The sequence below is a fragment of the Sebastes fasciatus genome, chromosome 9 (assembly GCF_043250625.1).
Source record: "Sebastes fasciatus isolate fSebFas1 chromosome 9, fSebFas1.pri, whole genome shotgun sequence".
NCBI classification, from domain to species: Eukaryota; Metazoa; Chordata; class Actinopteri; order Perciformes; family Sebastidae; genus Sebastes; species Sebastes fasciatus.
This window is the reverse complement of record NC_133803.1, coordinates 8,007,792-8,034,770: the sequence shown is the minus strand read 5'-3', so window position 1 is coordinate 8,034,770 and position 26,979 is coordinate 8,007,792. Positions and strand designations below refer to the sequence as shown.

The 26,979-nt window shown below is 42.7% G+C and overlaps 2 protein-coding genes, 1 long non-coding RNA gene and 1 other non-coding gene across 6 annotated transcripts in view; 3 read left to right on the top strand and 1 right to left on the bottom strand.

The window, feature by feature from the left end:
* ldb1a (LIM domain binding 1a) overlaps nt 1-11,456 on the bottom strand; it is a 27,531-nt gene extending 16,075 nt beyond the window's left edge. The window contains exons 1-2 of one of the 3 annotated variants that reach the window (XM_074645767.1): nt 11,173-11,456; nt 7,890-7,996 (exon numbers count right to left, since the gene is read on the bottom strand). In XM_074645767.1, the coding sequence (XP_074501868.1) occupies nt 7,890-7,917 (28 nt within the window). In that variant the 5' untranslated portion in view covers nt 7,918-7,996; nt 11,173-11,456. Of the gene's footprint in view, nt 1-7,889; nt 8,109-11,172 lie in introns of those variants that run through there. The other 2 variants (XM_074645759.1, XM_074645765.1) reach the window with 2 other exon arrangements.
* A 1,800-nt stretch (nt 11,457-13,256) lies between these two features.
* Nucleotides 13,257-14,819, top strand: LOC141773754 (uncharacterized). The gene is made up of 3 exons (XR_012595180.1): nt 13,257-13,498; nt 13,943-13,980; nt 14,356-14,819. It is a non-coding gene; the product is annotated as an uncharacterized LOC141773754 (long non-coding RNA).
* A 995-nt stretch (nt 14,820-15,814) lies between these two features.
* Nucleotides 15,815-26,785, top strand: pprc1 (PPARG related coactivator 1). The gene is made up of 14 exons (XM_074645749.1): nt 15,815-15,980; nt 18,461-18,556; nt 18,675-18,824; nt 19,018-19,098; nt 19,235-21,299; nt 21,759-21,812; nt 22,723-22,783; nt 23,074-23,141; nt 23,413-24,142; nt 24,254-24,457; nt 24,591-24,669; nt 24,761-24,882; nt 25,193-25,344; nt 26,314-26,785. Exons 1-14 carry the CDS (start codon nt 15,900-15,902, stop codon nt 26,412-26,414), a joined length of 4,044 nt encoding a protein of 1,347 aa, XP_074501850.1. The 5' UTR covers nt 15,815-15,899; the 3' UTR covers nt 26,415-26,785.
* Nucleotides 24,961-25,101, top strand: LOC141774695 (small nucleolar RNA SNORA50). The gene has a single exon (XR_012595443.1). It is a non-coding gene; the product is annotated as a small nucleolar RNA SNORA50 (small nucleolar RNA).
* Nucleotides 26,786-26,979: the final 194 nt, after the last annotated feature.

Genomic DNA, 26,979 nt, shown 5'->3' with positions numbered 1-26,979 from the left:
GTTATGAAAAGATATAGATCGGGGCACTGGGAAATTTGGTCCCTGGGGGCCATTTTTTTTTCGAAAAGGCCACCAAATAGGCTCTAAATATTGCAAAATGTTGCAGAAAACTGATTTTCTGTGTGTTCAAGCTGATGTCAGAAGATCATAGACATGTTTTTGTCAATTTTACTGCTAATGAAAAGATAAATGCACTGATGGAAAGCTGACTATATCACTGTTCTATAGGTGTATTGGTTGTCATTCTATCATAAAGGCACGGGGGTGAATTTTGACCCTGAATTGACCATGCTCCCTTAATTTGTTTTTTTGCATTTTTTCTCAGGTTAAAAGCTTTTAAAAAGTTCCTTTAAATAATAAAGAGGGGAAAAAAACATGTCTGTGATCTTCTGACATCTGATCTAATCAGCTTGAACACACCTTGGAAATCATACATCTGTGCTAAATTTGTTGCTCTTATCGCAAAATGCACAATTGTTATGCTTAACTGTCCCGCTATAACTCTTCATTGAAGCTATATGATGGTTACACTGTGTCAGCTGGTTTCATGTTTTTATCACTTCACCATTCTGTCAAATGGAAGTATTATACATTATTAATATTTGCAAAATTACGTATTTAAGAATTTACATTTACATTACTATTTTTGTATAATTGTTTATATTTAAGCCCTATATTTTAACTGCACCATTCTATGCCTTAGATTATCGTTTTGCTTTTACTTTTTCTTGTGTGATTTCCCCTTTTATATATACATATTTTATGAGCACCTGAGACCAAAGATTTTCATTGCCGATGACTGCTTTACTGGAATTGACAAATAACAAATAAAGAACCTTGAACCATAGTTTTATACACATAAATATACACACAAAATGCATTACAGTAGGTATTTTTGGAAATGTTGGAGTCTCCACTAGAATTTAGAAGTTGAAGGTGGGTTTGAATAATATTTGGCTGCACAGCATGAGTTTGTAATGAGTGACCAACTGGTGGATCAGTGGAGTTTAAGAGGTTAAGTTTACAATATTTCGTCATTGTTACAAAACAGACATGATGCACTTACAGATACAAACTATCACTCTGCTCTCAAACTTATGACAATACAGTCTTTAAAATGTCACAGTGTCTAATAAAGTTGGATGACACCCGTGTCTGTTAGGAGGGATTACGACCGCCATAAATCTAAACATGTGGCCATTTTAAGGATTTTGCCAGATTGTATTAAATATCTACTTAACAGAAAGTCTGGGACCTACAAGTATAGACCCTCAGTATATCTCATCACATTTCATGAGGAATAATAAAGTATAAAGGTTACATTTTAAATATAAACAATAGATGTCAGTGCAATGAAATTATGTTAGATTTTTTGAGTTTGGAAACTGCTTTCATCCACAGACCAATAACTGTCAGGGTTACATCCTGTGAAACTGCAGTATTGAGAATATTTTTCCGGCTTGGTGCATTTATAAATCTTTGTATGGTGCATTGAAACCTAATTCAGTCATAATAATCAGTCAAAGTGACTGCAGTGAAATTATTTTTGCTAGGGCTGCTGGAACTATGTGAACTAGCACTGGACCGGTCATCCAGTACTGTACAGTCTGTCCTGACCGTAACAATCAAAAAAATGAAAGCAATCAGACGTTCTATTTACACTCTTCATTAAATCTGCAACAAAGACTACTTACCTAAAACAGGCTGTTTAATTCAAGCCAACTTTGTAAAGGCTCACGAAAAATGACTTGACTTGGCTGATGACTCAAATCCTCAGTCCTGAGCCTCAGATTATGTAAGGGTATAATCTGCAGCCTCACTTTTAATCAATAACCACTCTAATGTTTACAAGAGCAATATATTTGAAGCCCGGAAAACCTTTTGTGGTCTCAAAGTGCTTTTAAAGCTCAATTTGTCGAGGCTTTCACTTGAGCTGCCAGTCAGTTTGTAGAATTATATAAGTCGGGAGAGCAGATGAGAGAAGCGAAGCAATGCATTTCATTGAGCGAGTAAACACATCTGACCCACACTTACTGCATAAACCCCACGTCAGGCTTAGAGCAGGGATATACAGCATCATCTGCAGCTTGTGTTCAGATTGGAGTGCGACAAAAATATCTGGTGAATTGTGCACTACATCATTGGTTACATTTTAGAAAAAAAAGATGCAACTCAAAAATCTGGTCCGATTTAGAGAGTTGGCTGTGAAGTTATGACAGAAAATAAATGATTAAACAGCTGCAGGGGGGACAAAAAGGAAGACTTTTTGTTGGAACATAGGCCTAAATGTAGGATCTCTTGTTGAAAACAATGATTCCAGTCTGCTGTCTGTTCAGTGTTGATGGACTGACACAAGAAGAGATGTGACAGAACAGCATCTCCCTCTGCTGGCAAATGCTGCAAACATCATCATGCCTCAGAATAGAAAAGAGTAGAATACAATAAAATGAACTTTATCCAGGAGTTTATACTGTGCACTAATCACAACTAATATTTATTTTTTTAACAAAAACTATAAAATCTCTCATTTTTATCAGGTAGTTATGATCTTTTTCTGCCTTTTCCATGATTATAACAACCAATAACTTTAACATGTACTATAGTTTCTATATTTTAAGACATTTGTAATCTGCATTATCTGCATTATCATCACACAGAACCAATAAAGATGGGACAAAGGGAAGTGTGTATCGTACGGCACAAAATATAGGATATTGCATACATTACTGTGGGAGTGTTTCAGTCCTGACAATTGGACCCTATTTCATCTGTATTCAGTAAGAGTCACAAACATACACACAGAGTACCTGGCGAGTAGGACTGGCAAGGTGCGATAACATTGAAGGTGGAATCAGAATATGGCGGTTATATACATGGGAACTAAGTCCTATTTTAGTCGCTGGGAAACTAGTGTTGTACTGCACACGACCTCGTGTATTTATAGATCCCTAGCTCCTATTAAGACCACTTTACACGTACTATTTTATGCAGAGGTGGACTGCATAGCATTAACACTGAAATACCTTCCATGCATCGTCCTGGAAAATAATAATGTGGTCTCTAATACAGAAAAATACAAAATAGATTTTTAATTATTTGGTTAATTACTCAAACAACCTTACAGTTAGACAACTTTTACACTTGAAGAAACTGACCTTGATAAAGAAACTGAGGTGATCTGTATACACCCTACACGTGTAAACATGCCTTGAAAGCCTTATCCTAAACCCTCCAACGTATTGTGTCTGTATGCAATGACAGAGAGAGTGAAGCAGTATTGAGGAAATCTGAAGAGAGCGCTGGTGAACAGCGTGTTCAGACTCCTGTCGGTGCTTTTCTAGACGCCACAGTGGAAGCACAAACCTGTCAGGGAAACTGTTGTGACACCTGACTGGTAGTGATAGCAACAAGGCAGCAGACAGAACGAACACAGACTGCACCCAGAGGATGCGACTGTGGCTTCCTGACAGGAGGAAGTCAAACAGCATGTGTTCAAGATAAAGGAAGGATGGAGGATATGGTGTGTGAATGTTTGTGGACGCTTGCAATGACAGAGGTCACTGATCTGGATCCAGGCAGAATTAGCCCAATCCAGAGGATTGTTGTTGACAGACAGGATTTGGTGCAGTTTAAACTGTAGGTTTGGTCATTTATACTGATTCTCTTGTTGTGCCAACATCCAGGGAATGAAATGACACATCCTGAATAAAATCTCTCACCTAAACTCACTTCTATAATGTGTTATAAAAAAAGAAAATCCACCATAAAACAGACTTTACACTTGTATTCTTATGATACTGCACCACTCAGCTTTAATGTCCATTCTTAAACTGAACAACAGAGAGACAGACTGCAGCGATGATGTTATTTAGAGCCTAATCTTGGAGCCGCTCCACAGATAGTGAATAATGAAACAACTATGACACAGCACCGGGGTTTACTGGAAAAAGGGACACTTTATCTAATTCACAACATGAAGCCCTGAACACTTATTCTAATGTCCCATCTCTAATTCCAAGTAAATGCACCAACTCCACCTCCACTTTCTGACATCATCAATTCAAGTCTCTTTTTTCAGTTTAGGGAAACACTTTGTCTGACTTTATTGTCCAAAGCACAATATCATCTCTGTTTCCCTTTAACAAAATGTCAACATTTGCCTTGATTTGCATACACTTTATCAAATCTAGTCTGTTTGCACAATTCATCTTCGACACCAACCAGCTCAAACAGGCTGGTTTATTCAAGATACATTCATAAAGTTTGTAAAAAAACATATATATATATATATATATATAAATAAATCTGTCACAAAAACAGATTTTCACTGCACAATTAGTGTTGCCAAAATAATTCACATTAACGATATTATCGTGATATCTATAGAAAATTAAAAAAATAGATAGTAATGCTATCAATCATATTCATCTATAACTTTGTTTTTATTGCGCATTTTGTCTATTTTCTGGCAAATTAATTATACTCAAAATATTAAATACTAACCAAAAGAACGTGTGCAGCCTAAACAAATAATAATAAAAAATACAGGCTAAATGCACATTTTGGCTCCTACAAGAGCCATGTGTTTGGTTTGTCCGTTCTGGGCTACTGTAGAAACATGGCAGCCGGCTCCGTGAAGAGGAAACGCTCCGTATGTTTTGTTACGTAGGTAGCGAAAACATAACCATTCTTGATTCCAGGTGATTATGCACTAAAGAAAACATACTTATTAATATTATATTCCATTTCTGCCAATAGACCCCCCTAAATGTTACACACTGGTCCTTTAAGAGGAGCTGAATTATTTAGACGATATTAGCATATGTGTATTATTAACATGATATCAATATTTCATTGCTTAAATAGCACGGTTATCGTCAGTACCGGTGTATCGTGACACCCCTTATCTGGTTTTACGCAATATGTACACAACATCACACACACATGTGGCACAAAGCTTTCAAATAACTCTGCGGCTGTCCCCCTCACACCTTTTGTGTTCAGCACAGCTCTGTTTCAATCTGAGCTCTGTTAGCGTCACCTCCTACCTCAGTCAGTACCAAACCTGCTTTCATGTTTTAAAGACTCTGCGGCTTGCACATCTCCCACAAATAAAAGGTGTGCTTTGATAGAAAATCATTTTTCCCTTCCCACACGTTTAGTCTTCTCCCCCTCCTCCCGGCTGTGGCACATGCCAGCTTTCCTCTGCCATCCTGTCGGCCTGCAGCAGATGTGACATCACTACAGCACGTCTCCGCTCTGCACCCCCCCCCTCATCTCTCTGACTCCCCAGCATCGCTGTCTCCCACGCATTCCTTCTTTCTCTCTGCCTCTGCACACATACAGCCATTTTGATCTAGCAAACAAGATCTGAGAGACTCACTAGGGTAGAGAGAGGAGGGGACGGGGAGAAGAGAAGAAGTGAAGAATTGAGGGAAGGGAGGGAAAAAAATAAAGAGAGGCACGGGCTTTTCAGCGCAGCGAGATAAAGCTGAGGCAGTCGTGTTGTTGTGTAACGGTAATCAAAAAAAGCCCTGGCTGTTTGGCTGCCATCTTGGCTTTGCTTTAAGTCACTTTTCTCCAATCAGGAGCCATGTGACTTTCTGCATGAGGTAACACCACTGTTACTGCAAAAGGCAGTGAAGGAGGGATGAGGGAGTGACAGAGAGAGGAGGGCAAAGAGGAAGAGGAAGAGGGGGGAGAGAGAGTGAGATGAGGAAGGCAGAAATGGGGAGGGAGGGGTTGGAGTGAGATGGGTGAGAGATGGAGAGAGTGGTGAGCAGAGGGGAGCGCATGCTTGAGTGCATGTGAGAATGGAGGGGGGGGGGGGGGGGGGGGGGGGGGGGGTATCTTCAGCTCACAGGCAATCTATTTTTACCATTTAGTCTGAACAAAGGATGTGATTGGCTCCACTGTGTTAGGACGGATCTCCTTCACGCGCCGAACAAAGCCTTAAAAAGGCTGATTCACGGCAAAGTCACAACAACAGCAGGATGTCACGGGGTTGTCAATGAACTAGACAGACATGAGAAGTCTGTTCTGTATTACGGCTCGCATTCTGCCACATGCAAATACCGCTCCGTTCACATTCCTCTATTCTATAACGCTCTGAACCCGATAACAAAACAAAGACGAACGGGACCAGATGAAGAGAGAAAGTGTTGTAGAATGAGAGAGGATTTGTTTTTCCGATTGCAGAGTCACACACAAAGGACGGGGAGGATCTTCTATCCGCCATCGTACAAGAATGTAAACAAACCAGCCTTCAAATATAATGATTTACAGCGCATGCACAGCGAGGGGAGAGAGAAACCGGTGTTGATCAATGTTGCCCTGTGGTTATCTGACAGATCCACCAGCCTAAACTTGTCCTAGCAGGCTTCTCGTGAAGGTGTTATGTGTGTGCGCGGGCCGCATGCGCGGGCTGCACATGTGCACGCATGCCTGCATGTGTAAACCTGTGAGTGCACAACATGCATGGCAGAGATCTCTATGCTTCACCATACATCCTTCAAAAACATGTGGATGTCATTAAAAGTTTCTGCTCCAGAGTAAAACGTCTGTCAACAGAGGGAGCGAAGGAGGCAGATATCCTGGAAAACTACAGCGGAGAAGAGCGAGGGAGCGAGATAGTAGAGAAAAGATCTGAGAGGAGAACATCAAGCGGAGGCCTCTCTGATATTATTCCATCTGATAGGCGACTACCAATGAATCAGAGCAACCCCATTAAAATGATTCTGACACCCTAATTCAATCTGCCCTCTCTGAGATCCCCCTGAGCAGATGCTACGATTCAATTTCTATCTGTTACTCGCTCCCTTGTGCTGCGCAGAGCCCGTCCCCTGGCGCTGTGAGGCTTTCACTGTTCACAAGGCAACCGTCTCTGTAGCCGGGCCGCTCTCGCTGGGGCACCGTTGAAGAGAAATTGCTCCAAAGTCAAAAAGGATCAAACGCTCTATATGGGAGAAAATGGATTATAAGATCTACTTGATAACAATGGCCACAACATTTTCTTGCCAAAGACTGACATGTGCAGACAGAAGGTTTCCTTTGCTCTGACACTGTAGCACAAGAGCAGAGTGTGGAGTACCAGTAAGACACCATAACAATGGCAGTAAACCATATTTTATGTATTTTAAGCTCAAGAATGTTGATTTCTGGAAAAAGCCAAGTCGAGCGTAACAGCTGCATTAAAAAATATGCAGGAATGCAAAGTCACAATGACAAAGAGCTGCCCAATATCCAAACAGCAGCTTAACTCCTCCGAGCAAATTCAACTCTTAGTTAAATCTTCTTAAATACCATCATTAATGGTTTACACTCATCAAGAGAGAGCTTTAAACCATTTTGCAGTGAGTAAAGTACTTTTGCGTCTTTCCCCGTTCTGCCCTGTGGGACAAATATGAAGAAAAAAAAAATCTGTTCTTCTACAGTAAGCAGTGATTTCCACCAACTCCTCCAGACGTATAAGAGCACAAATAATGGGGAAGCAGACCTATAGTGGCTGGAAAAAGCTGAGAAAAGGAGTGAAGCAAGTGAAGTGCTTATTGATATCTCAGTGTCTCTGTACGTGGCAAAACTCAAAGAGCCATTGATCTGCTGCACAGCACGCTAGCGTGACTGAGAGGGTCTGCTGAACAACTCAATCCCTAAAAGTGTGGTAGCCTCAGTCCATAACCTTGTTTTAGGACATGTGTTGAGAGTGTAGCGCCGCTTCACCAACACACACGCACACACACAAACTCACACAGCTTGACGCTGGCCCTAGGCGGCTTTGCAGCACTTTTACATAAGTCATCTTTCTGACAGCACCACTGAGCACAACAGACGGAGGAGGAAAAGAGAAAGAGGGGAGAGGCGGAAAAGAGAAAGAGAGTATAGGCACTCACCGGGACAAGCACAACCTCCAACAGACATCTTCTCACATGTTGGGCTCTGCTCTGGACGAAACAGCTGCACTCAGTCCACACGCTGCTGCTGCTCGCATGGGCTAACTCTGAGGAAAACAACACAGACAGAGGGGTGGAGAGATTAGAGGGAGTGGTACAAAGCAGGGCATGTACACCACAACTACACTCCTCTCTCTCTCTCGCTCTCTCTCTTTCTCTCTCTGTCAGAGGCAGGAAGTTGGCAGCGGTGCTCTAGCTGCATCATTAATAGGCATATTGCAACACAAGTGGGCGGGAAAATGAGAGAGGAGTGAAACAGGAAGAAAGAGCCTTTACATAATGTGAGACTGGAGTAAGTAATATGGACTGTGTGTGTTCATGTGTTTGTGAAAGGGGGAGAATGCAAGAGGGAGGCAATTAGAGCAAAGAGAGAGAATGCACAAGGTGTGTGTGAGTGTGTGTGTGTGAGTGTGTGTGTGTGTGGCAGTGATGCATCGTCCATTTTTGCCCGGCGCTGCTGTGGGAGATAAACATACTCAGTAGGAGCCCAGAGGCAGAGGGTCATTACCGCCAAACAAACACACATGCACACACACACACTCGCTCGCTCATACACCCTGCCTCCTGTATGACAGATTTCCATCTCTCTTTCTGTCTCCCTCTCCCTCTCGCTGCTTCCGTCTGTTTTTCTGCTGCCGAGCGAAGACTGGTGTTAATCACTACAGACAGTATCGATTAAAAATGCAAAGCCCACCTGGAGCGCAGGGACACTGGAGACCCATGGGAGGCAGGAAGAGCGCGGACGTGCACGCGCTCACACCCAACAGGAGCTGCATGTAAACAGTTGACTGCAGACTGTTTGCCCCAGCAGCCTCTTTTCTATACTCTTTTCTATACTCTTTTTAATCTTACTTTCACTCTGTCAATTTAATCTCCTCACCCTGTTGATATTACCTCGACCTTTTCTGCAGCTTGATGTGATTTTGTTTCATTTCCTCTCCCTCCTCCACGTCTCTGGTTTCCCCTTCCCGTTCATCCCATAACTTCTCCTCTTGGCTCGAGCGTGCCTGTTCTCCGAGCCAATAATCTCATAATCTCACACTTCGCTACACAAACACACCAGCACATAACTGACTCCCATGAGCTGGATGTCTTTGTTGCTCGTGTACCTGATCCTGTCAGATGGATAATAGAACGAGCAGTACCACTGAGTCATTGGGACAGAATGCAAGAAGTACAAATTGAAAATACAACTTCAGTCTTAACTGGCTGCAAAAAATACATCAAGACTGTCAGCATGGACTACAATATAGCGGGGTTCAGTTGTTTGGTCTATAAAATGTCAGAAAATGGTAAAAAAAAAAAAAAAAAACAGTGTTTCCGAAAGCCAAAGATGACGTCCTCAAATGTCTCGTTTTGTCCACAACTCAAAGATATTCAGTTTACTGTCATAGAGTAAAGAAACCAGAAAATATTGAAATTTAAGAAGCTGGAATTAGAGAGTTTTTACTGTTTTTTCATAAAAAATAACCCAAACCGATTAATTTAATAGTTGACAACTAATCAATTAATTGTTGCAGCACTATGTAGTAGCCTGCAGTGATTCCCCCAAAAAGGTTATTTGTATTTTACAGTTGCCAGGGAGTACTTGTAAAGACTGTAGAGTAACTCTACTTTTTTTGTACCAATTTCATTAGAAAATATTTCCACATATTGAGTCAGTTACATGTTGCAATTGAGAGTGTATGAAACTAGTTAACAAGTAACCAGAGAAATCTAAACACTTATCTAAAAGTAATTGAAATACTTGCTAAAAAGTGATGGATGAACGGTTGAAATAAATGGCTAAATGTGATGGAAAAATGGTGAAAAGCTAATGAATAAACACTTCAAATAGTTCGGTTAGTTAGTTGAAATACTGAGCTGAAAGTGATGGATAACTGGCTGAAATGGCTACATTTTGGTAAAATGATGTCCAACTTCTGTCAATGCAAGTGGTGGTCGTGCAAATGCAAACTTGTTAAATTGTATGAAAAATGTGTTGTAACAGTATTCACTTTTATATAATTAATGGTGTTAAATACCATCCGGTTTAAAATTATGACGGATGATCCAAATATGTGTGTATGAAAGGGTACTTGGAGGGCTGTGGGAGTACATCAAACCACTGGTCTAGTATCACCATCTATCCTCAAGCACCCCCAAGTGAGTTGAAGCCCAGTTTAACAAACCTCAGATCTCTGTTGTCTGTCACTTACAACCGATACAGTAACAAAAGACAAACAACTGTCTCCACTGAAACGAGAGCTGACAGGCGCACTCCCCACACGCCAGCGCACTGGCAGAGGCATCACAGTTAAATGTCATACACGGTGTCAGACACTGTTCTCAGGGCCGAGACACAATGAACAACCCTGCGGGCCTCCTCTTCTTTTCCCCTTACTTGTCTTCTCCCCCTCTTTTCGTTTCCACTTCACACACACACACACACTTTTTGTTTCTGTTTCAACAAGGTCTGTCTCTCTCTGAGTCCTCTCTCATCTCTCGCTGCAATTCTGTTGCCATTCGGTCCTTTGTTCGCCTTGTAGGTCGCAATCTGCGGGTTTGACATTTACAGAAGATTCTGCTACTGTAAAATGGTGAACAAAGGCAGATATGAGAGATAGAGTGAGGCATCCCCAACACTGCAAGAGAGAGAAACAGAAGAGCAAGAGAGAGAGAGGAGAAAAGGAGGAGGGGTGCGTGAATGTGATTTGGGAAATGGCTTCTGTTTCCAGGAGCGATTAGGCTTTTGAAGCTGAGCACTTCACCACTGACTGCACTGTCAGGCGTGCTGTCTCCTTCTCTTCCTCTCACTCTCCTACTCTTGCAGATCCAGAGATTCCCGCTCTGTCAACACATCCGCACATCGCTCAAAAAAGCTGCTCTGAGAATAATGAAGTTCCCCTCCGTTCTCTCTACTGTGGGAACACGCAGCACTTCCATAACACTATGTGACAGACAGCTTACTGAGGTATACATCCACTCGCACACTAACACACTCTTGGTATGTTGTCCTCTGACAGCAGCCAGACACTTGCTCGCATGCACTGACAACCTTCCTAATTCCCAGCCAAAAAGCTCCTGGTGGCATACTTGTTATCTCAGGTGAGTTTGTGCCATTAATGCTCACCTCTCAGTCTTTTGTCTTGCAGCTGTTCTGCGACCCCCCCACTCGCCTCCCTCCACTCCTTTTCTTTTCTGCACACAAACACTCTTAAACATCCTCCATCTCAACGCTTACCTTTGTCTTCCTCTTTCTTCTGCGCCCACGCTCGCTCGAAAAAAGTCTGCCCGGGTCAGCCACGCAGAGGTAACCAAGCTGCGCCAGCGGAGAGAGAGAGACAGAGAGAGGGAGGGAGGGAGACTGTGATGAGCAGATGCAGATAGGAGACACAAATGGAGGGGGGGGGATCTAGCAGTGTGCAAATTGGATGATGAGAAGGAAGGAAGGAGGGAAGGAAGGAAGGAAAGAGGAGGAGGAGGAGGAGGGGGAAAGGGGGGGCAGCTCTCAGCTGCACTAGTATGAATATGACGCAGAGGCAGCAGCCAGAGCCACTTCTCCTCTCTCCTCTCTCCTCTCTCCTCTCTCCTCTCCAGCCCCATCCCTCCATACCCACCGAGAGAGAGGAGAGAGGGGGAGAGAGGGGGAGAGAGGGCACTGTATCCATGGCAACGGCAGAGCAGCGGTAGGTAGCAGTTAAGGAGTGTGTTGGGGCCACAGTGGTGTTCCTCTCTTTCTCTGTCTCTCTCTCTCTCTCTCTCTCTCTCTCACACACACACACACAGACGAGCTCATAAGTCTTTCAGCTCCCACAGATGTACAGTATACAGCCTCTAGTAGACTGGAGGAAAAGCTGTGGAGGGAATATGAGCAGAAACTGGTAATGAGAAGCAGACTGGTTTGGCCAGTTGAGTCTCAGACACGTGGGGAGAACAGGCACCAAGCAGGAACAAGTTAATTCAACTGTAACAGCAGTGAACTGCCAGCGTCAAGTAGGAATGGGACAAGTTGTGGTAAATACTGATTCTAATCATGCAGACTACTCTCACCACATAAAGTACAGGACAAGAATGTGAAACACAATGATAGGGATTTAAAACTAGGAGAACACTAAAGCCCAAACACTCCAACTGTCTCTCTGTGTGAAGCCAAAACTAAACAGAGATCTTCCAACAAAACAATGCAAATGCAAAGTTGTCTCGTTGGGACATTCAATTAGTTTAGAACAAATATGCAAAACTTTCTTCTAGGTATCTACGTGTTTCTTGTTCTACCTGAAACCCTGCTAGAGCCATTTAGCACATGCTTTTGTATGTAAATGTTTGGCCTGAGGAAGATTTTTAAGGCTATAGCCTGCTGCCAGTTAGCTTAGCTTAGCACAAAGACTGGAAACGGGGAAACCGCTAGCCTGGCTCCGTCTGAAGATAATAAAATCCGCCTACCAGCGCCTCAAAAGTTCACTAATTAATCTGTTGTATTTAATTTGTTTAATCTGCACAAAAACCCAAGTGTAAAAATGACAAGTTACGAGTTTCCCCTGCTTCCAGACTGCTCAAAAAAATCAATCTTCTCTTCTAACTCTCAGTAAGAAAGCATCCAAGGGTAATTTCCAAAATGTGAAACTATACCTTTAAGGTGTCTTTCATTTGTCTTTCTGAAAACATGATACTCTGTGCGTCTATCCCAGCGTCTATCAAAACGAGAAAGAGAAATGATTTGGAGCCTAACAGTGTGCAGACCTCCTTTGTGCCCTCCATATAAATGTTCACCCATACATCCACACTCATCACGAGACAGTTGGGGTTCAGTGTCCTGCTTGAGGACACTTCAACATGTGGACAGGAGGAGCCGGGGATCGAACTTCAAACAGTTCGATTGTTGGCAAACCCAACTATTAAACTAACATTATTAATGTTTTTAAATAAATGTTATATGCTGTGGCACATAACTAAAAGGGTCTTGTTCTTCAGGAAAATCATGTTCTTCGACTGGAACCCAGCAAAGGACAAAATTGATCAGTGAGACTCGTAATTGCTGCCTGAGGGATTCCTGGATCGACACCAGCAAATATACAGCACACACTGCGGTGGGTCTGTAACCTGGTTTATCTGTTGTTTAGAGACAAGGATACTTTCTTTTCTAATTTAGCATAACGCGTGGATGAGTTTACTGAAGAGCTCTGAATAAAGAATGTAGGACGATTTCTAAACTTTACAAATGGCGGACATATAAGTTTTACTCTTCACCCAGCAGTGGAAAATAAATGACATGTAAAACAGAGAGACAGACACAGTGGTTTAGCACAATGGAAGACCACAGTGTGTGTGTGTGTGGCAGGGCTCACCTCTAATCCATTTCTGCATGTGGGACATAGGGAATTGATCCTAATGAGCAGCACATCCTCCACTTTTGTATTTGACCCAGTTTAATCCCCATCTCTGTGTTTCACAGCCTGTCTTCCTGTTCACTCATCAAACCTTTCCTTTATGTATCACACCCAGTAACGAAAAAACACCCACCACCTCTCCAGCTCTGATGGAACACAGGTTTTCCTCAATGAGTGAAAGTATGTTTTTTTTTATAGTAGTACTCCCTTCTGCAAAGTTCATTTAGTATGTGGCTTACCCTAAAGTGTGTGTGTGTTATACTATTAGGTCTAAACAAGAAATAGAGTTTGACCAAAAAATATGAACTCAAGGTCTACTTACTTTTCCCAGAACTTTAACCGCATCTCAAAGTCTTCATCAGTTAATGCAGTTTGCTCAGTTGTCATCACTTGACTGAAGTATGGGACTTTGGTCACATGTAACTGTCTCTGTTTGGGATGGATGTGAATGGCCTCCTTGATCTTTCTCCAGCTGTCCACTGACTCCTGGAAAACAGAGAATGTCATGTTAATTTTCAGGGCAAAATGAGCACCAAGAATAGAAAAGTCAGCACCTTTCAAATTAAAAAGTTTGTTTACGTTGGTAGAATATTAAAGGGAGCCTGTGTAACTTTTGCTGAACAGCGCCCACTGGTGCCATGAGGGACAATTACAGGATAATGGTAAGTGCTAAAAAAAAAGAGTCACAAACTCAACTTGTTTAATTCAACTCTTCATTCTGAAGAGGGTGAATGTGTTATTTCTTTAAAAGTTACATAGTCTTGTTTGAACATGACCTAGGACTTTGGTAATTTTAAACACAAACAATTAGCATATAATTGTGTGATTTCATGTAGCCTACTAATATATACACTTTTAACGCAAGAGCCCCATCAAATTTACCCATCATATAATTTCAGTTACCCAATTTGAAACAAAAACTGAGCAAACGTGTTTGAAATTCCATGACTGTCATTGTGTAACCCAATTGTGTGAGCAAAAATGTAAAATGTTAACAAATTTCTTGTCCTTTTAACTATGGCACAACATTCACCTAGGTCTGATGGGGAAACAATCTCCACACAAATGATGTTTTTCTCATGCAAAGAACAACACGAGAGTCCTCCGGTCCTGAAGAGCCCTCCTTACTTCTTTGTTTCCACGGTCATTGAAACTAAAAGCAATTAGACCAAAACTGTGGGAGCAGAAACACCAGACATATAGAAAGAACTGTGAAGGCACCGCCAAACCTGTTCTAAAGAAGAATGATAACTTTCTCTGAACTTCCTTGTATAATTTACACAAGTTACTTACTAGAATGTGTACTATAACAAGGCATATACAGTATATATATCTATAGATATATCTATAGATATCTATAGATATATATACTGTATATAGCTGTGGATCGAACTAAAAAAACATTCAATTGTTGGCAAACCCAACTACTAAACTAAAATTATTTATTATTGTAAATACATTTTATATGCCGTGGCACATAACTAAAAGGGTCTTGTTCTATAGGAAAATCATGTTCTTCGAATGAAACCGAAATGATATATACACACATGTATATACATACATATATGTATACATAAATATATATTTGTATGTATATTATATATATATATATATATACACATATTTATATTATATCTATTTATATATACATATATATGTGTATATATTTATAGATATATATATACATATATATATAAATGTATATATATATATACACAATATATATATATATTTAAATATATATATATACACACAATATACATATATATATATATATATGTATATATATATATATTATGTATTTTTATATATATTGTAAAATTCATCATGGGATTGTTATGGTTGTTTTGTAAGAACAACTGTATACAGTTTCTTACAAAACAAACATAACATTCCCATGATGAATTTTACAATAATCTCAAGCAAAATATTATATCTTACAAACAAAATTAAATGCTACACATAATCCACAGCTAAACTACCCTAAAGGGATGTTATAGAAATACTCTATTATAATTTTTATAATCGAGTTATTATTTGCCCATCACAAGAGTCCAAGATGACATTTTCAAATGTCCTGTTTTGTCCAGTCAACAGTCCAAAAAAAAACAAAATACTCAATTTATAATCATATTAAGTAGAGAAAAGCAGCAAATCATCACATTTGAGAAGCTGGAACCAGCAAATATGTTTGATTGATCACATACTGTAGGCTAACTAGCCTATAGCCTATAAACCTACCTGCATGTATACGGGATGGGTTATATACTGTTGTTTCCGCCACTGTGTTGCTAAATTAATTAAAAAACTATGTTAACAAACTCTAGTGTTCATTTGCAGAGATTAAAACATCCTGCCACCACAAGGCAGTATACAACTTCTCGACGAGTTAAATACAACTACAGAACAACGTGCTCACGTAACGTAACCCCTGACCCCCGTCACCACCACCGCGTCACTTTGCGTCATTTTGCCGGGAATGTGTGACCACGTGTCTCCTGCCGGCTTGCTTGTTTCCTCCAATGCGAGATTCATTACTTTTCATTCTGAAGCGAGTCTGGGCAGGGAGTGGACTGGCAAGATGGCGGCGCGGTGGGGAGCAGGCGAGGAGACTTTAACAGCCTGCAGTCTGGACTTCTTCACCATGGACATACTAGACGAGGTAACGACTACAATCTGCTCTTTATCTCCTATCATGTAGCCCCGCTGTTAGGAGTCAGGAGTGTGTTTTTAGAGGCTTTGCAGAGCGTGTTGTGTTTGTGAGCTGCTACACTGCGCATGGAAAAGTGACACGTGGATGCCACCGTAGTACCACTCGTACAACTTATTCAAAAACGTGTTGTGGTGGCAGCTAGATAACTCTTTGGTGGTATATGTAGTAATAATACAGAATGCTTCAGTGTAAATGTGCATGTGTTTTTATAGCTGTATGATATAATGCTAGCCTGGTGAGCTTGGTTTCCTCTCTTATAATACTAAGTTCTTTAAACAACTTCAGTGACAGTCGTGTATTTTTATTGTTAGTTATCTTGGCATGTGCACCAGCTGTAGGATCAGTATCAGTAATGTGCATTTAAGCTCCATCAATGTGCTAAAGTACTCTGTGTGCTGTTAACTGATCCATATACACGTGGTAACAAACACTACTAGATGCTATAGTCAGCAGATTTACCATCACTGCAGTGTGGATGTATACTATACTATACCTCTTTGTGTTTTTTGGGCTTGACAATGTGCTTTACGTTGATTCAGCCCTGGTGTAGTTTATAGGCTCAATGCCAGCACATTGCAGTGAATGTGTCATCAGCATGGTGATGATGATGCACTCGGCGATGAAGCTCTTTTTATATTTAGACAATCACTGCAATTAGTAGAGTTAAACACACACACAAATATGTGTGATTTATCTTCACTGTTGAAACTGCAGCAGCACACCACGTTTTCATTCATAGCCAGTGTGTGTGTACTGTATACCCACATGTGGTTTAGTCGTGGTGAATCACATGTTGGCTTCCGGACATGCGCAGTAGGCACAAGCAATTCAATCTCTACAGTCTCCATAGAGTTTATAAATAACTACCTGCATTTTTTTTTTTTTACCTTTAGTGTAAAAAATGTGTATTTGAATGTTGCATATAATAATAATTATAATATGGGAGAGGAGCAGAGAGGAGGCCCTGCTCCTGTTGTTGTAGTGCAACACGTGGGCTGTGTGCTGTGGACGGGGTGAGGCTAGGATCAAATATGTCTGCGCGCTGTGTGTGTCCATGTGTAGACCAGACAGTAACACGTGGGTCAATGGAAGAGAGTGCTGAGATTTTTAGCTCAAAGTGCATAATGTTATCAGTTACGTTTGCTCATACAGGAGGAACCTGTGTGCTGGGCTTAGTGTAGTTGTGCATATGATTGAAATCTGAAGTTATTATACTCTAAGTGAGCCTACAATCACATGGTGTCCTGCACATTTCAACTGTAAATTCAATTTCATATTTTAACTTTTTCATTCAGATTAACTGATGTTGTTCATTGAATTGTCTTCTTTAGACAGATTATTTATTACGGTATTTCATTTATAACTTATATTGATAATGTAAGTGTAAATTGGAGTCCTGCATGTTCAATTGATAGTTGCTCCAGTGTTCTTGTATATTTCATATTATAGGAAAATGCCTTTGGTATTTTGTTTTCCTCTTCTTCAAGCCGGAACAAAAAAAAATCTCTCTCCCTTCCGGTGTTTCCTTTTCAAATTAAGCTTGAGCTTCCTTCCACAATCAACCACCAAATAAATAGGCGGGGTTGACCTATTTATTCACGGTCCAACTTTTACACAGGCTAGACTTTTTTTTTTAAATAACATTTTCTGTTTAAATTAGTTGGTTGGTTTGAAAGGGGAAGTTGACTCTGCCTGAACAGATTTACATTGTGCAACACTGGTTTTTTCCCTTCTTTTTTTTTGACATGGAGCTCCTTCAAGTCTAGTTGTAATGGAAATTAGGGATGCGCCGATACCAGATCGGATATCGGGCAGATACTTACTCAAATAGCTGGATGGGTATCGTGACAATGGGGCTGATCTATTCAACTCAGTTCTATGTTTATACACACAGAGAGCCATAGCTTATTGCTATCGGCCGACACCAAAAGCCCAGGTTTCGGTATCGGGACAGAAAAGGTTGGGTCGGTGCATCCTTAATGGAAATACAGCTCAGTGGTCCATAAACGATGCTACGTGGATGTTTACCCGGCGGTCCCCTAATTACCCCCACATCTACAACCCTTTAAAAAACAAACAGACATTACAGTTTTTGATAAAATAGTATTGCTGCCATGTCATAACATGTCAAGCTTCTAAATAGTGCATGATATAGAATTAAGTGACCAAAATGTTCAAAATACTGACTGACAAGTGGTTTTATTTAGTTATTGTCTTTAGATTTGGGCGTGCTGAGTGTGTAAACATTTGTTTTCACTAAGAACTGTTTGTCTCCACTTTGTACTGTGGTATTTAAATGTTACTAGCCACAATATGTACTTGTGCATGGTAGATAGATTGCAGATAGATTTTTTTTTTTTTTACCTGAATCATGTTTTCAGTTTTGTATTTTTGCCGAAGAAATCTCAAGTGTATTTTTCCCTCTCTAGACTGATGTGCTGAACTCAGCAGAAACTCTGGAGGCCCTTCAAAGCTGCTTAGACCCCTCCATTCTTTCTATCTTTGAGGACACACCAACAATAGAGGCAAGACCCATTTCACATGGTCAAATCACAGTGACATAAGAGATATCTATGATGTGTAAGCATTGTACAGTTTGTTTATGCTCCCCCTTGACCTAATTCCCATGTGTTTTTTATTTAGACTAAAGGTCTAGATGAGGAGAGTGAAGCCACGCTGCTAACTGCCCTGACTGAGATCCTTGACAATGTGGATGATGAGAACCTGTCCCCGTTTGACACACTGCCCGACTCTGACCTGTTGTCAGGTCAGAAGGGCAGGGAACACTCTCCGGTTAGTGACCAGCTGTCATACATAACTCTCAAAGCGTCTCGCAGATTCTTGCTCTCAACATCCCCCAACTGGGCTTTGAGTATGGGGCAGAGAGAGTGAAAGCACAACTTGCTGACCTCTGTGGTTCTATACATATGTTGATTATTAATGTTAATGTCTAAATGTATGCTCTTGTTTTTTTATCACTCTCTAGCTCAGGAGATTGCTGTGTCTGTCCCGTTCCCCTCCAGAGAAAGACACATTTTGTAACACAAGAGCCTTATCAACTGGAAAGGTAGCTTTTCTCACTCATAAGCAATATATATATATATATATATATCTATAGATATAGATATATATATATAGATTTATAAAACTTGTACAGCAGACACATTTCTGAATTATATATTTTTCTCCCTCTCTGTACTCAGAGCCTCCCAAGGATACTGGCAGACTCTCTCCAGAGAAGTGATGGGGAGGAAGAGGAAGATGGCTCCCTCACTCTGAGCCCAGAGAGTCATGATTCCTCTCCTAACAGCGACCTGCTGCACTGGGAAGGTCTGAGCCTCCCGCTTCCTATCACCTTTGAGCAGGAGGTTGAAGATGGCATTTCAGTCAGCCTGGGGGACCTGGTCAGGCATATGCACCCGTACTGTATGTCCTTTTCTATGGAGAATGACGAGGGGGAAGAGATGTTGCCCGAAGGAGGCATCTTACTTGAAGTCGTGGACCAGGGAGAAAATGGAGAACCCATCCTGGCCATCCCAGACATGGACCTCCCAGTCTCTCTTCCATTTGAAGAGCTGTCTTCAGAAAACAATCTGAGAGTTTCAGATGAAGCAGAAGAAGTGGCATCTAACTGCTCAGAGCATATAGTCGTTGACGATGACGATGAGGTTCCGTTGACCGTTGCAGCCCCTGTGATACCACACCTATGTTCAGATGTGAAAGATAAGATGATCGTTAGGAGACAAAAGGAAGAGATTAGAGAGAAAAGCCCCTCCCGGAGGAAAAAGAAAAAGAAATGCAAGGAACAATGCCAACCCGAACCTGTGGAGGGAAGGGTCCTTAGGAGTGGCACTTTAAGAAAGACGACCCAGGAGTCTCCCAAAAAGCCTGAAAAAAGGCCAGTTAAAGAAAAGAAACACAAAGCCCCAAAGGTTCCTCTTGCCTCAACTCCAGTTTCTCATTCTGTAAAACCTAAGAAACTAAATCGATGCCAAACTGAAAAACAAATCACCACTACAACACTATTGCCTGAAGTGAATGTGCAAGTTGCCACATCTGTGTCATCCAGACAGGAAACAGCGCCGTTAAATGCTCGCCCTGAGAACAGTCAGCCTAGCTGTTCAGCCACAACGGTGAGCTCCCAACAGCCCGATGAAATCCCTAAACAGCCGGCCCCGGCCCCTGAGAAGCTGGAAGACTCATCAGCAGCTCCCTCTGCTGTCCTGCCCCCGGCGTCTTCAGAGAGCCCCGCAGCTGCTTCTAGTCCCGCAACACCCCAGATGCCACCACCTGTTAGTGAGGCCCTCCCTCCTGTGGCGGTCTCCGAGCCGAAGCCCAAATCGCTCAGTCTAGCTGAGTACCGGCGGCTCCGGCAGCAGAAAAAGCCAGCCCCGGTGGAGAAACAAGACGACAACAGCACCAAGTGGCCCAGCCTTCCAGAGCTTCCTACAGAGCTTCCCCCCATTCCCTGCCTGCCTCAGCCCAGCCCCAGAGATGTCCGACGCCCCAACCCCCAGGCACAAGTGGAGGAGGTCAGACCTGCCTGGCAGCCGAGGGGACCGTGTGCACCACCCACCCCCGAGGCGCTGTTGGCGCCACCGGCCTACATGGTTGCCGCATCCAGCAGGGTTACTCCTGTTCCTAAACCCCAGCAACCTCAGCAAACACCCGAACCCTCCAAACCCTCTTTACCCCCAAAGCACTCAGCTCCTGTCCCTAATTCAGTGAAGAATGTACCCACACATCAACACATCACCGCTCAACCTGGTGTGCCTCAGAGCTCTGGGTCTCCAGCTCCTTTAAAAGCTGCCGCTCAGCTCGTGTCGTCAGCAGATGGGAAATGTTCTCCCGCACTCTCAGGAGGAAAGAGTGGAGTCGATGAAAGGCCCCAGTCTCAGCCTGCATCTCCTAAGTCTGTGGAGCTCACTAAAACCTGTCCTCAAACCACTACAGATGCGATCAAACCCACCGCTGCCACTGTGTCTGCGCCCAGTGCCCCCCAGAAGATTGTTGTTTCCCAGAAGGTGCCTGAGGTCACTGCTCCGGTGTCCTTGAATAACCCCATCACATCTGATAGCAAGTCCTCCAAACCCACAGTTAATGGTACCCAGCTCCGTTCTCCTCCAGCTACCCATCCCTCAGACTCCCACAGTCTAAAGGCAAAACCTGTCGTACTTGAAACTAAAGCGAAACCCACTACAGCAGTGAAACCCCAGATGGCAAAGAGTGCCACTCAGCAGCTGATCGAGGCCTTCACCACTGAGATCGGTGAGCTGATTGCATATTTTTATTTCTCGCACCTTTTCCTTTTGTTTGAAGGCATGTTATGTTTTCTTGTGAACAAGTACACCTTGAAAAAACGGATCAAGTGACATACTAGCAGCTGGCATTTATCTAAAAACTCCTCTGCTGCTCTGCAACTCTAGCCAGTACTTAAGCTGCTCTAGTGATAGGCTGATGTGCAGGAAGGAACCCATATCAGAAATTACTTAGGAAAGGCTGTTAGTGCAGTAAAATAATATTCATTGTCACTGCAAAAATCAAACACTTGCACCCCTCTATAACTTCAACACCACTCTCTATAATCATTCTACACCTGTCTGCCACCACTTTAACTGAGCCGGTATCCTGTTTATCGTCTGTTCTGTCTCGTCTGTTAAATAAGTATATTTATATCATGTGTTTGTTTATAATTCAATACATAATGATATCTTTTTTGTTTTGTAGGTATTGAAGCTGCTGATCTGACCAGCTTGCTGGAGCAGTTTGAGGAAACCCAAGGTAAATCAAAAATGGCTGATTTTGACTGTATCCATTCTGTCTGAAAGAAGTGCTCTTTCCATTCCGTGTTTGACTCACACTACATTACACACTCCAAACTATACCTCATTTCTGGCTTAAGCGTTGTTGTACTGGCCAGTAGCTTAGTGTGTCACATAGTTTAGTACCAAGCTAAATGTAGTCAGAGTATCAGTTTCCTGGTTCCGTAATGGCGGGAAGAGGCATACAACATTGCAGCACTATATTTGGTTGACTTCAAGGAATAGAAAGCGCCTACTTAAAAAGCTTGTTGAGCATATGCTCAGAGGTGGGTCATCAGTGAAGTTGGATGCCCATTCCTCTGAGCTCATAGTCCAACAAAAGTGACGTACGAAAGCTATCAGGCTGTTCGTGAACTTGAAGTTTATCTGATCCTCCCAGAGAAGTGTGTTTTAACGTTCAAAGATTGTGGGGAGCTTCTGACGGTTCAAAATGGCAGTTTCCCCTTTAAGAGACGGGTGCCACGGGGGGCAGAGAAGCTGCTTTGTGCTCTCGTCTGCTCAGCTGCTGGAATTCTGCCCTGTCCGCAAATCCATTTAACTCTCGCCCTGCTGGCTTTGTTTGGGCGGATGTACAATCCCCAGCCCTAACAAGTGGCTGGACTATGTATGTGCCATTACTCGCATCAGTGGGCTTGTTATTATTGAACCAGCACACTGTGTGTCTGTGTGTGTATACTATGGCTAATGTAGCGGCTGACCATTTGATGAATTCCCATGGAAAGTACGCTGTGTACTAGTATTATGAAGGCAAAACACATATACCGCTTTTACACCTGACATGCCGCAGGTTGTACAGTTCATCCAACGTCGGTCAAGCAGAATTTGTATCTACACAATTTAACGCTATTCCTTGTTCCTTCTCTCTTCAGCCAAAGTGGAGACATGTGTGCCGGAGGTCTCTGGTAGAGCAGCAGCTGTAGGAAACTCGAGGTGAGTTACCCTACAGCCTTCAAGCTGCTCTGTGTGGGTGACGGAGTCACGGTTTCTCTCAGTGAAACCTATTTGCTGTGTGTGGAGATGACACACACACATTTTGCCAAGACCTACCGCAAAACCCGCTTGTGTCCGGCCACAGTGTGATGGCCTTCTCAGGACTAAATTTATGCAACCTGGCTTTAGTGTGGGCTTTTTCGTCTAGATGTGGCTGCACTCTAATCAAGAGGTGGCAGCTAGACTATTTACCAGTGATATACTAACATGGCTCTGTGCTCCATTTACAGTGTTGAGTCGGCTCCAGAGAAAACAGTTGTGGAACGTGTGAGAGCTAACGACCTCTCAAGTACTGCAGGTAATTCAGCATTTTTGAGTTAAGTTAAATCATTGAAATGACAAAGGAAAGGTGACTTAGATTTGTATCTTTTATAAATGTGTACAAGTGTTTCCATTTTAGCCTGTCCTTGTATGACTTCCGTGCTTCCAGCAATAAAACAGCAGTCATTAGATACGGTTATCTGTAATACTACATCACGATCAGAGATTTGCTACCTTGCAACACAGTTGACCAACTGCTGTTGAATGCCGGGTATAATTGTGGTGCACCTTCTTTCCTTCTGCTTCAGCTTTGACTCCTCCGGCTACTCCTCCCCACCAGATGTGGAAACCCCTGGCCCCCGTGGCCCTGCTGGGGAAGAGCAAGGCCGCTGAGGCCTCCAAGTTGAGCCCCTACAAGGTGATCCAGATAGAAGCCCGGCCTATGCCCTCAGCCAGGTCCCGTAGCAAACCCACTCCTGCTGCCGCCACCGTGGACCCCGAGGTGGCATGCATGGACCACGACTATTGCCTCCCTAACAAAGGCACGTCCGCTGAAGAGGCAGGCAAGCGTTGGAATGTCAAACAGCCATCTTTTATCACCATCAAACCCATCAGGCAACCCGCTACAACCACTACACAAACACCCCCAGCTGTTCTGGCACCGTCTTCCCAGTCTACCACGACCCCTGCGGTTATAACCAAAGCACAAGAGTTTCCCCTGACAGAGCCGCTGGATCACAGGACTGGTATGGTGGAGAGGAGCTCTGTCCTGGAGACTCCTGATGCTTCGCCTGATCGGCAGGAGACTGATGCCACTGATAAAGAAGGAAGCCCCAGGAGAGAGCATTGTGGGAGGTCCTACCGTCGACATGCTGCTTCTCGTACACCCAGCCCCAGATCCAGTCCCAAAGAGAGGACTGGAGGCCGGTCGAGAAAAAGAAGATCCCATCGTTCTCCCAGCCCCACGTCCAGCAGTTCAGAGTCAGACTCCCATTCCTCTAGATCTCGGTCTAGATCACACTCTCCGGCTAAGAAAAGGTGAGGCCCACAGTCAGGATATCTTTGGTTCATGCAGCATCTTGATAACCATTTCTGGGTGTTATGATTTCCCTCGTTCATCACTGGCATTCCTTCCGGTTTCCTCTCTAGGTATCGCCTCCGTCACTCTGAGAGTAGTTCCAGCTCCTCATCCCGTTCCTCCTCTCGGTCCTCTCCCTCTGTGTCCCGCTCCCCTCCCAGGAGGAGGAGGTACTCGTATTCCTCTTCTCGTTCGGGCTCTTGGAGTCGCTCCCGGTCGCGGTCCCGATCCCCACAGAGACGGGCAGGGCGGAGCAGAAGCAGCAGATTGTACAGGTGCAGTTTATGAATCACGCTCATTTTGGTGGTCATTGCATGGATTTTTTTTTTAGCTGTTTCACTTTTGTTTAACAAATACTTTGCCTAGCGGTTAAAAAAATGACTAAAGGCTTCATCTTGTCTTCCTCAGTCCCTCGTGTGTGTACAGCTATGGTACCAGTGCAAAGCCAAATGTGGAGGAGGTGAGGAGACGCAAGGAGAAAGCCATTGTAAGTTAATTTTTTAGTACACCGGTCTATAAGCAAAGTGGTTAAAACATTGTAACTATGAATCATCTGATGGACTACTTCGTTCTTTCAGGAGGAGCGCCGGGTTGTTTACGTTGGGCGTATTCGGGAAACGATGACCCAGAAAGAACTCAGAGAGCGTTTCTCTTTATATGGCGAGATTGAAGAATGCACCCTGCACTTTAGAGACCAAGGGTAAGTACATTAACGGCTTTTATAATAAGGGATTACTTTACCGTTTGACATTTTAATAAGGCTATAATATCCGCAAAACGGCACTGTCTTTGAACCTGGTTGGTCTCGTCCGTGACCTCTTAGGCCAAGCTACAAGTGCTAAATCAAATTCAGGCTTGCTCATAACTGGAGCCTCCTGGCAGCACCACCATGTTGCTCTTTTAAATGCAAGTCACAGCTCAGAACTATGTACAACACTTGTGATGACCTTCACTAGACCTCTGACAAACTGAAAATGAATACAGGCTGATGGTTTGGTTCTCTGTCACAGGGACAACTACGGGTTTGTGACTTATTACGACACCAAGCACGCTTTCACGGCCATCGAGAATGGAAGCAAGCTGCGCAAGCCCGACGAGATGCCATTCGATCTCTGTTTTGGTGGAAGGAGACAGTTCTGCAAGACCAATTATGCTGATCTGGGTACGCATATATCAGACACAAAGTTCCTGTAGCCCAGAGTGCTGATAATAGTCCAAATAGTATTGATGTGGTTTGCAGAAGACTGGACATATTGGCTGCAGTTCATCCTGATACAGTGTGCTCACCACAAGCTCAATGCAGCTGAGAGCCATTGTTCTTTGAACTACAGCCAATAACTATTTAAGAGGGTGGAGGGGGGATAATCGCACTGCAGGAAGGAGGCAAAATTTAGCTTTTTTTTTATTATAATGTCCTTTTAATGTGCTTTTTGCATGTTTTTAAAAGCACTAAAGAAATTTTTTTTTAATCAATAAATGTACACATTAACATATAGAATGTGGAACACTTAAAAGGGATAGTTTGCATTATTTGAAGTGGGGTTGTATGAGGTACTTATCAATAGTCAGTGTATTACCTACAGTAGACGGCGGTCGGCACACCCCCAGTTTGGAAGTAATATACTGGTGTGGACGAGGGCAGCAGTAAAAATGCATTTTAGCCACCTAAAAGAGAAAAACTGAATCAATGTCAGTTATATTTAAAATATTTTCACACCGCTTTATCTTGCTGTCAAACAGCCCTTTCTAGGCGCCTGGGTTAGCTCAGTTGGTAGAGCGGGCGTCCATGTATCAAGGCTTGGTCCTGACCGCGGCGGCCCGGGTTCGAATCTGGCCTGTGGCCCTTTCCGCATCCACTCTCTCTCTCTCCCCCCTTTCCAAGACTCTATCCACTGTCCTCAATAAAAATGGAAAAATGCCCCCCAAAAAATAACTTTTAAAAAAAAAAAAAACAGCCCTTTCTGACGGGGAACTGGAAGTGAAACTTATCCTATAGATAATCTTTTTCTAAAATTCATGCTACAGCTGTGGTGTCGTCACATCAGTGTTGCTGAACAAGTACAGTATGTTCTGCTGTCCTTGTCCCTTTTTTATTGAATGCAATGCTGATTTTGTCTGTCCTCCTTTTCAGATTCGAGTAGAGAGTACGATCCATTGCCCGCGAAAGGCAAGTTTCATGCACTAGACTTCGACACTTTATTGAAGCAGGCCCAGCAGAATCAGAAGAGGTAACAGGAGGCCCGCAGCAGGAATCAGCCGACACTTACCTCAGAGCCAACGGTTGGCTCCTCACCTGCAACACTGTCTTTACATTTTAGTTGTTGCATTAGTTTTTATTTTGTTTGTTTTATTTTGTTTCTGCAAGCTAACACCTTCTATTGAAGTGAAGATTTGTAATGAAAGTAGTAAAAGAAAAAAAATGGAATAAGAGAAATTAAATAATTTTTTTAAAAGTTTATTTAAATGTATAATCAAATTTGAATTGTATGGAGAGAATCATTTTTAAAAAGGGGAAAGGTAAGTGGGATGGAGCTCCCTAATTCCTGGGAGAGGTTGTGATACATTAAATGTACTACAAACGAAAATAAAAAAAGAACCTGAAATGCATTGTTTGTCTTTCATTCCAACTCATGTGTCTGCATTGATTTTGTCATTAAGTTGCATCTTTAGATGCTTAAAGGGAAGATATTTGTCAGAGAGGTTACTCAACAGGCCATTGATGAAAAGTTTCCACTCATCTGTCTTGGGCAATTTTGTCCAGGCGTGGCCACGTCAGTCCATTCTTCTTCTCAGAGAG

What these genes read in the sequence shown, in the direction of transcription:
- pprc1 (XM_074645749.1), top strand. Translation starts at nt 15,900, where the DNA reads ATGGCGGCGCGGTGGGGAGCAGGCGAGGAGACTTTAACAGCCTGCAGT. An exon ending in AGGACACACCAACAATAGAG is followed by an intron (nt 18,557 to 18,674) that starts GCAAGACCCATT and finishes TTTTTTATTTAG; the next exon opens with ACTAAAGGTCTAGATGAGGA. An exon ending in GGCCTTCACCACTGAGATCG is followed by an intron (nt 21,300 to 21,758) that starts GTGAGCTGATTG and finishes TTTGTTTTGTAG; the next exon opens with GTATTGAAGCTGCTGATCTG.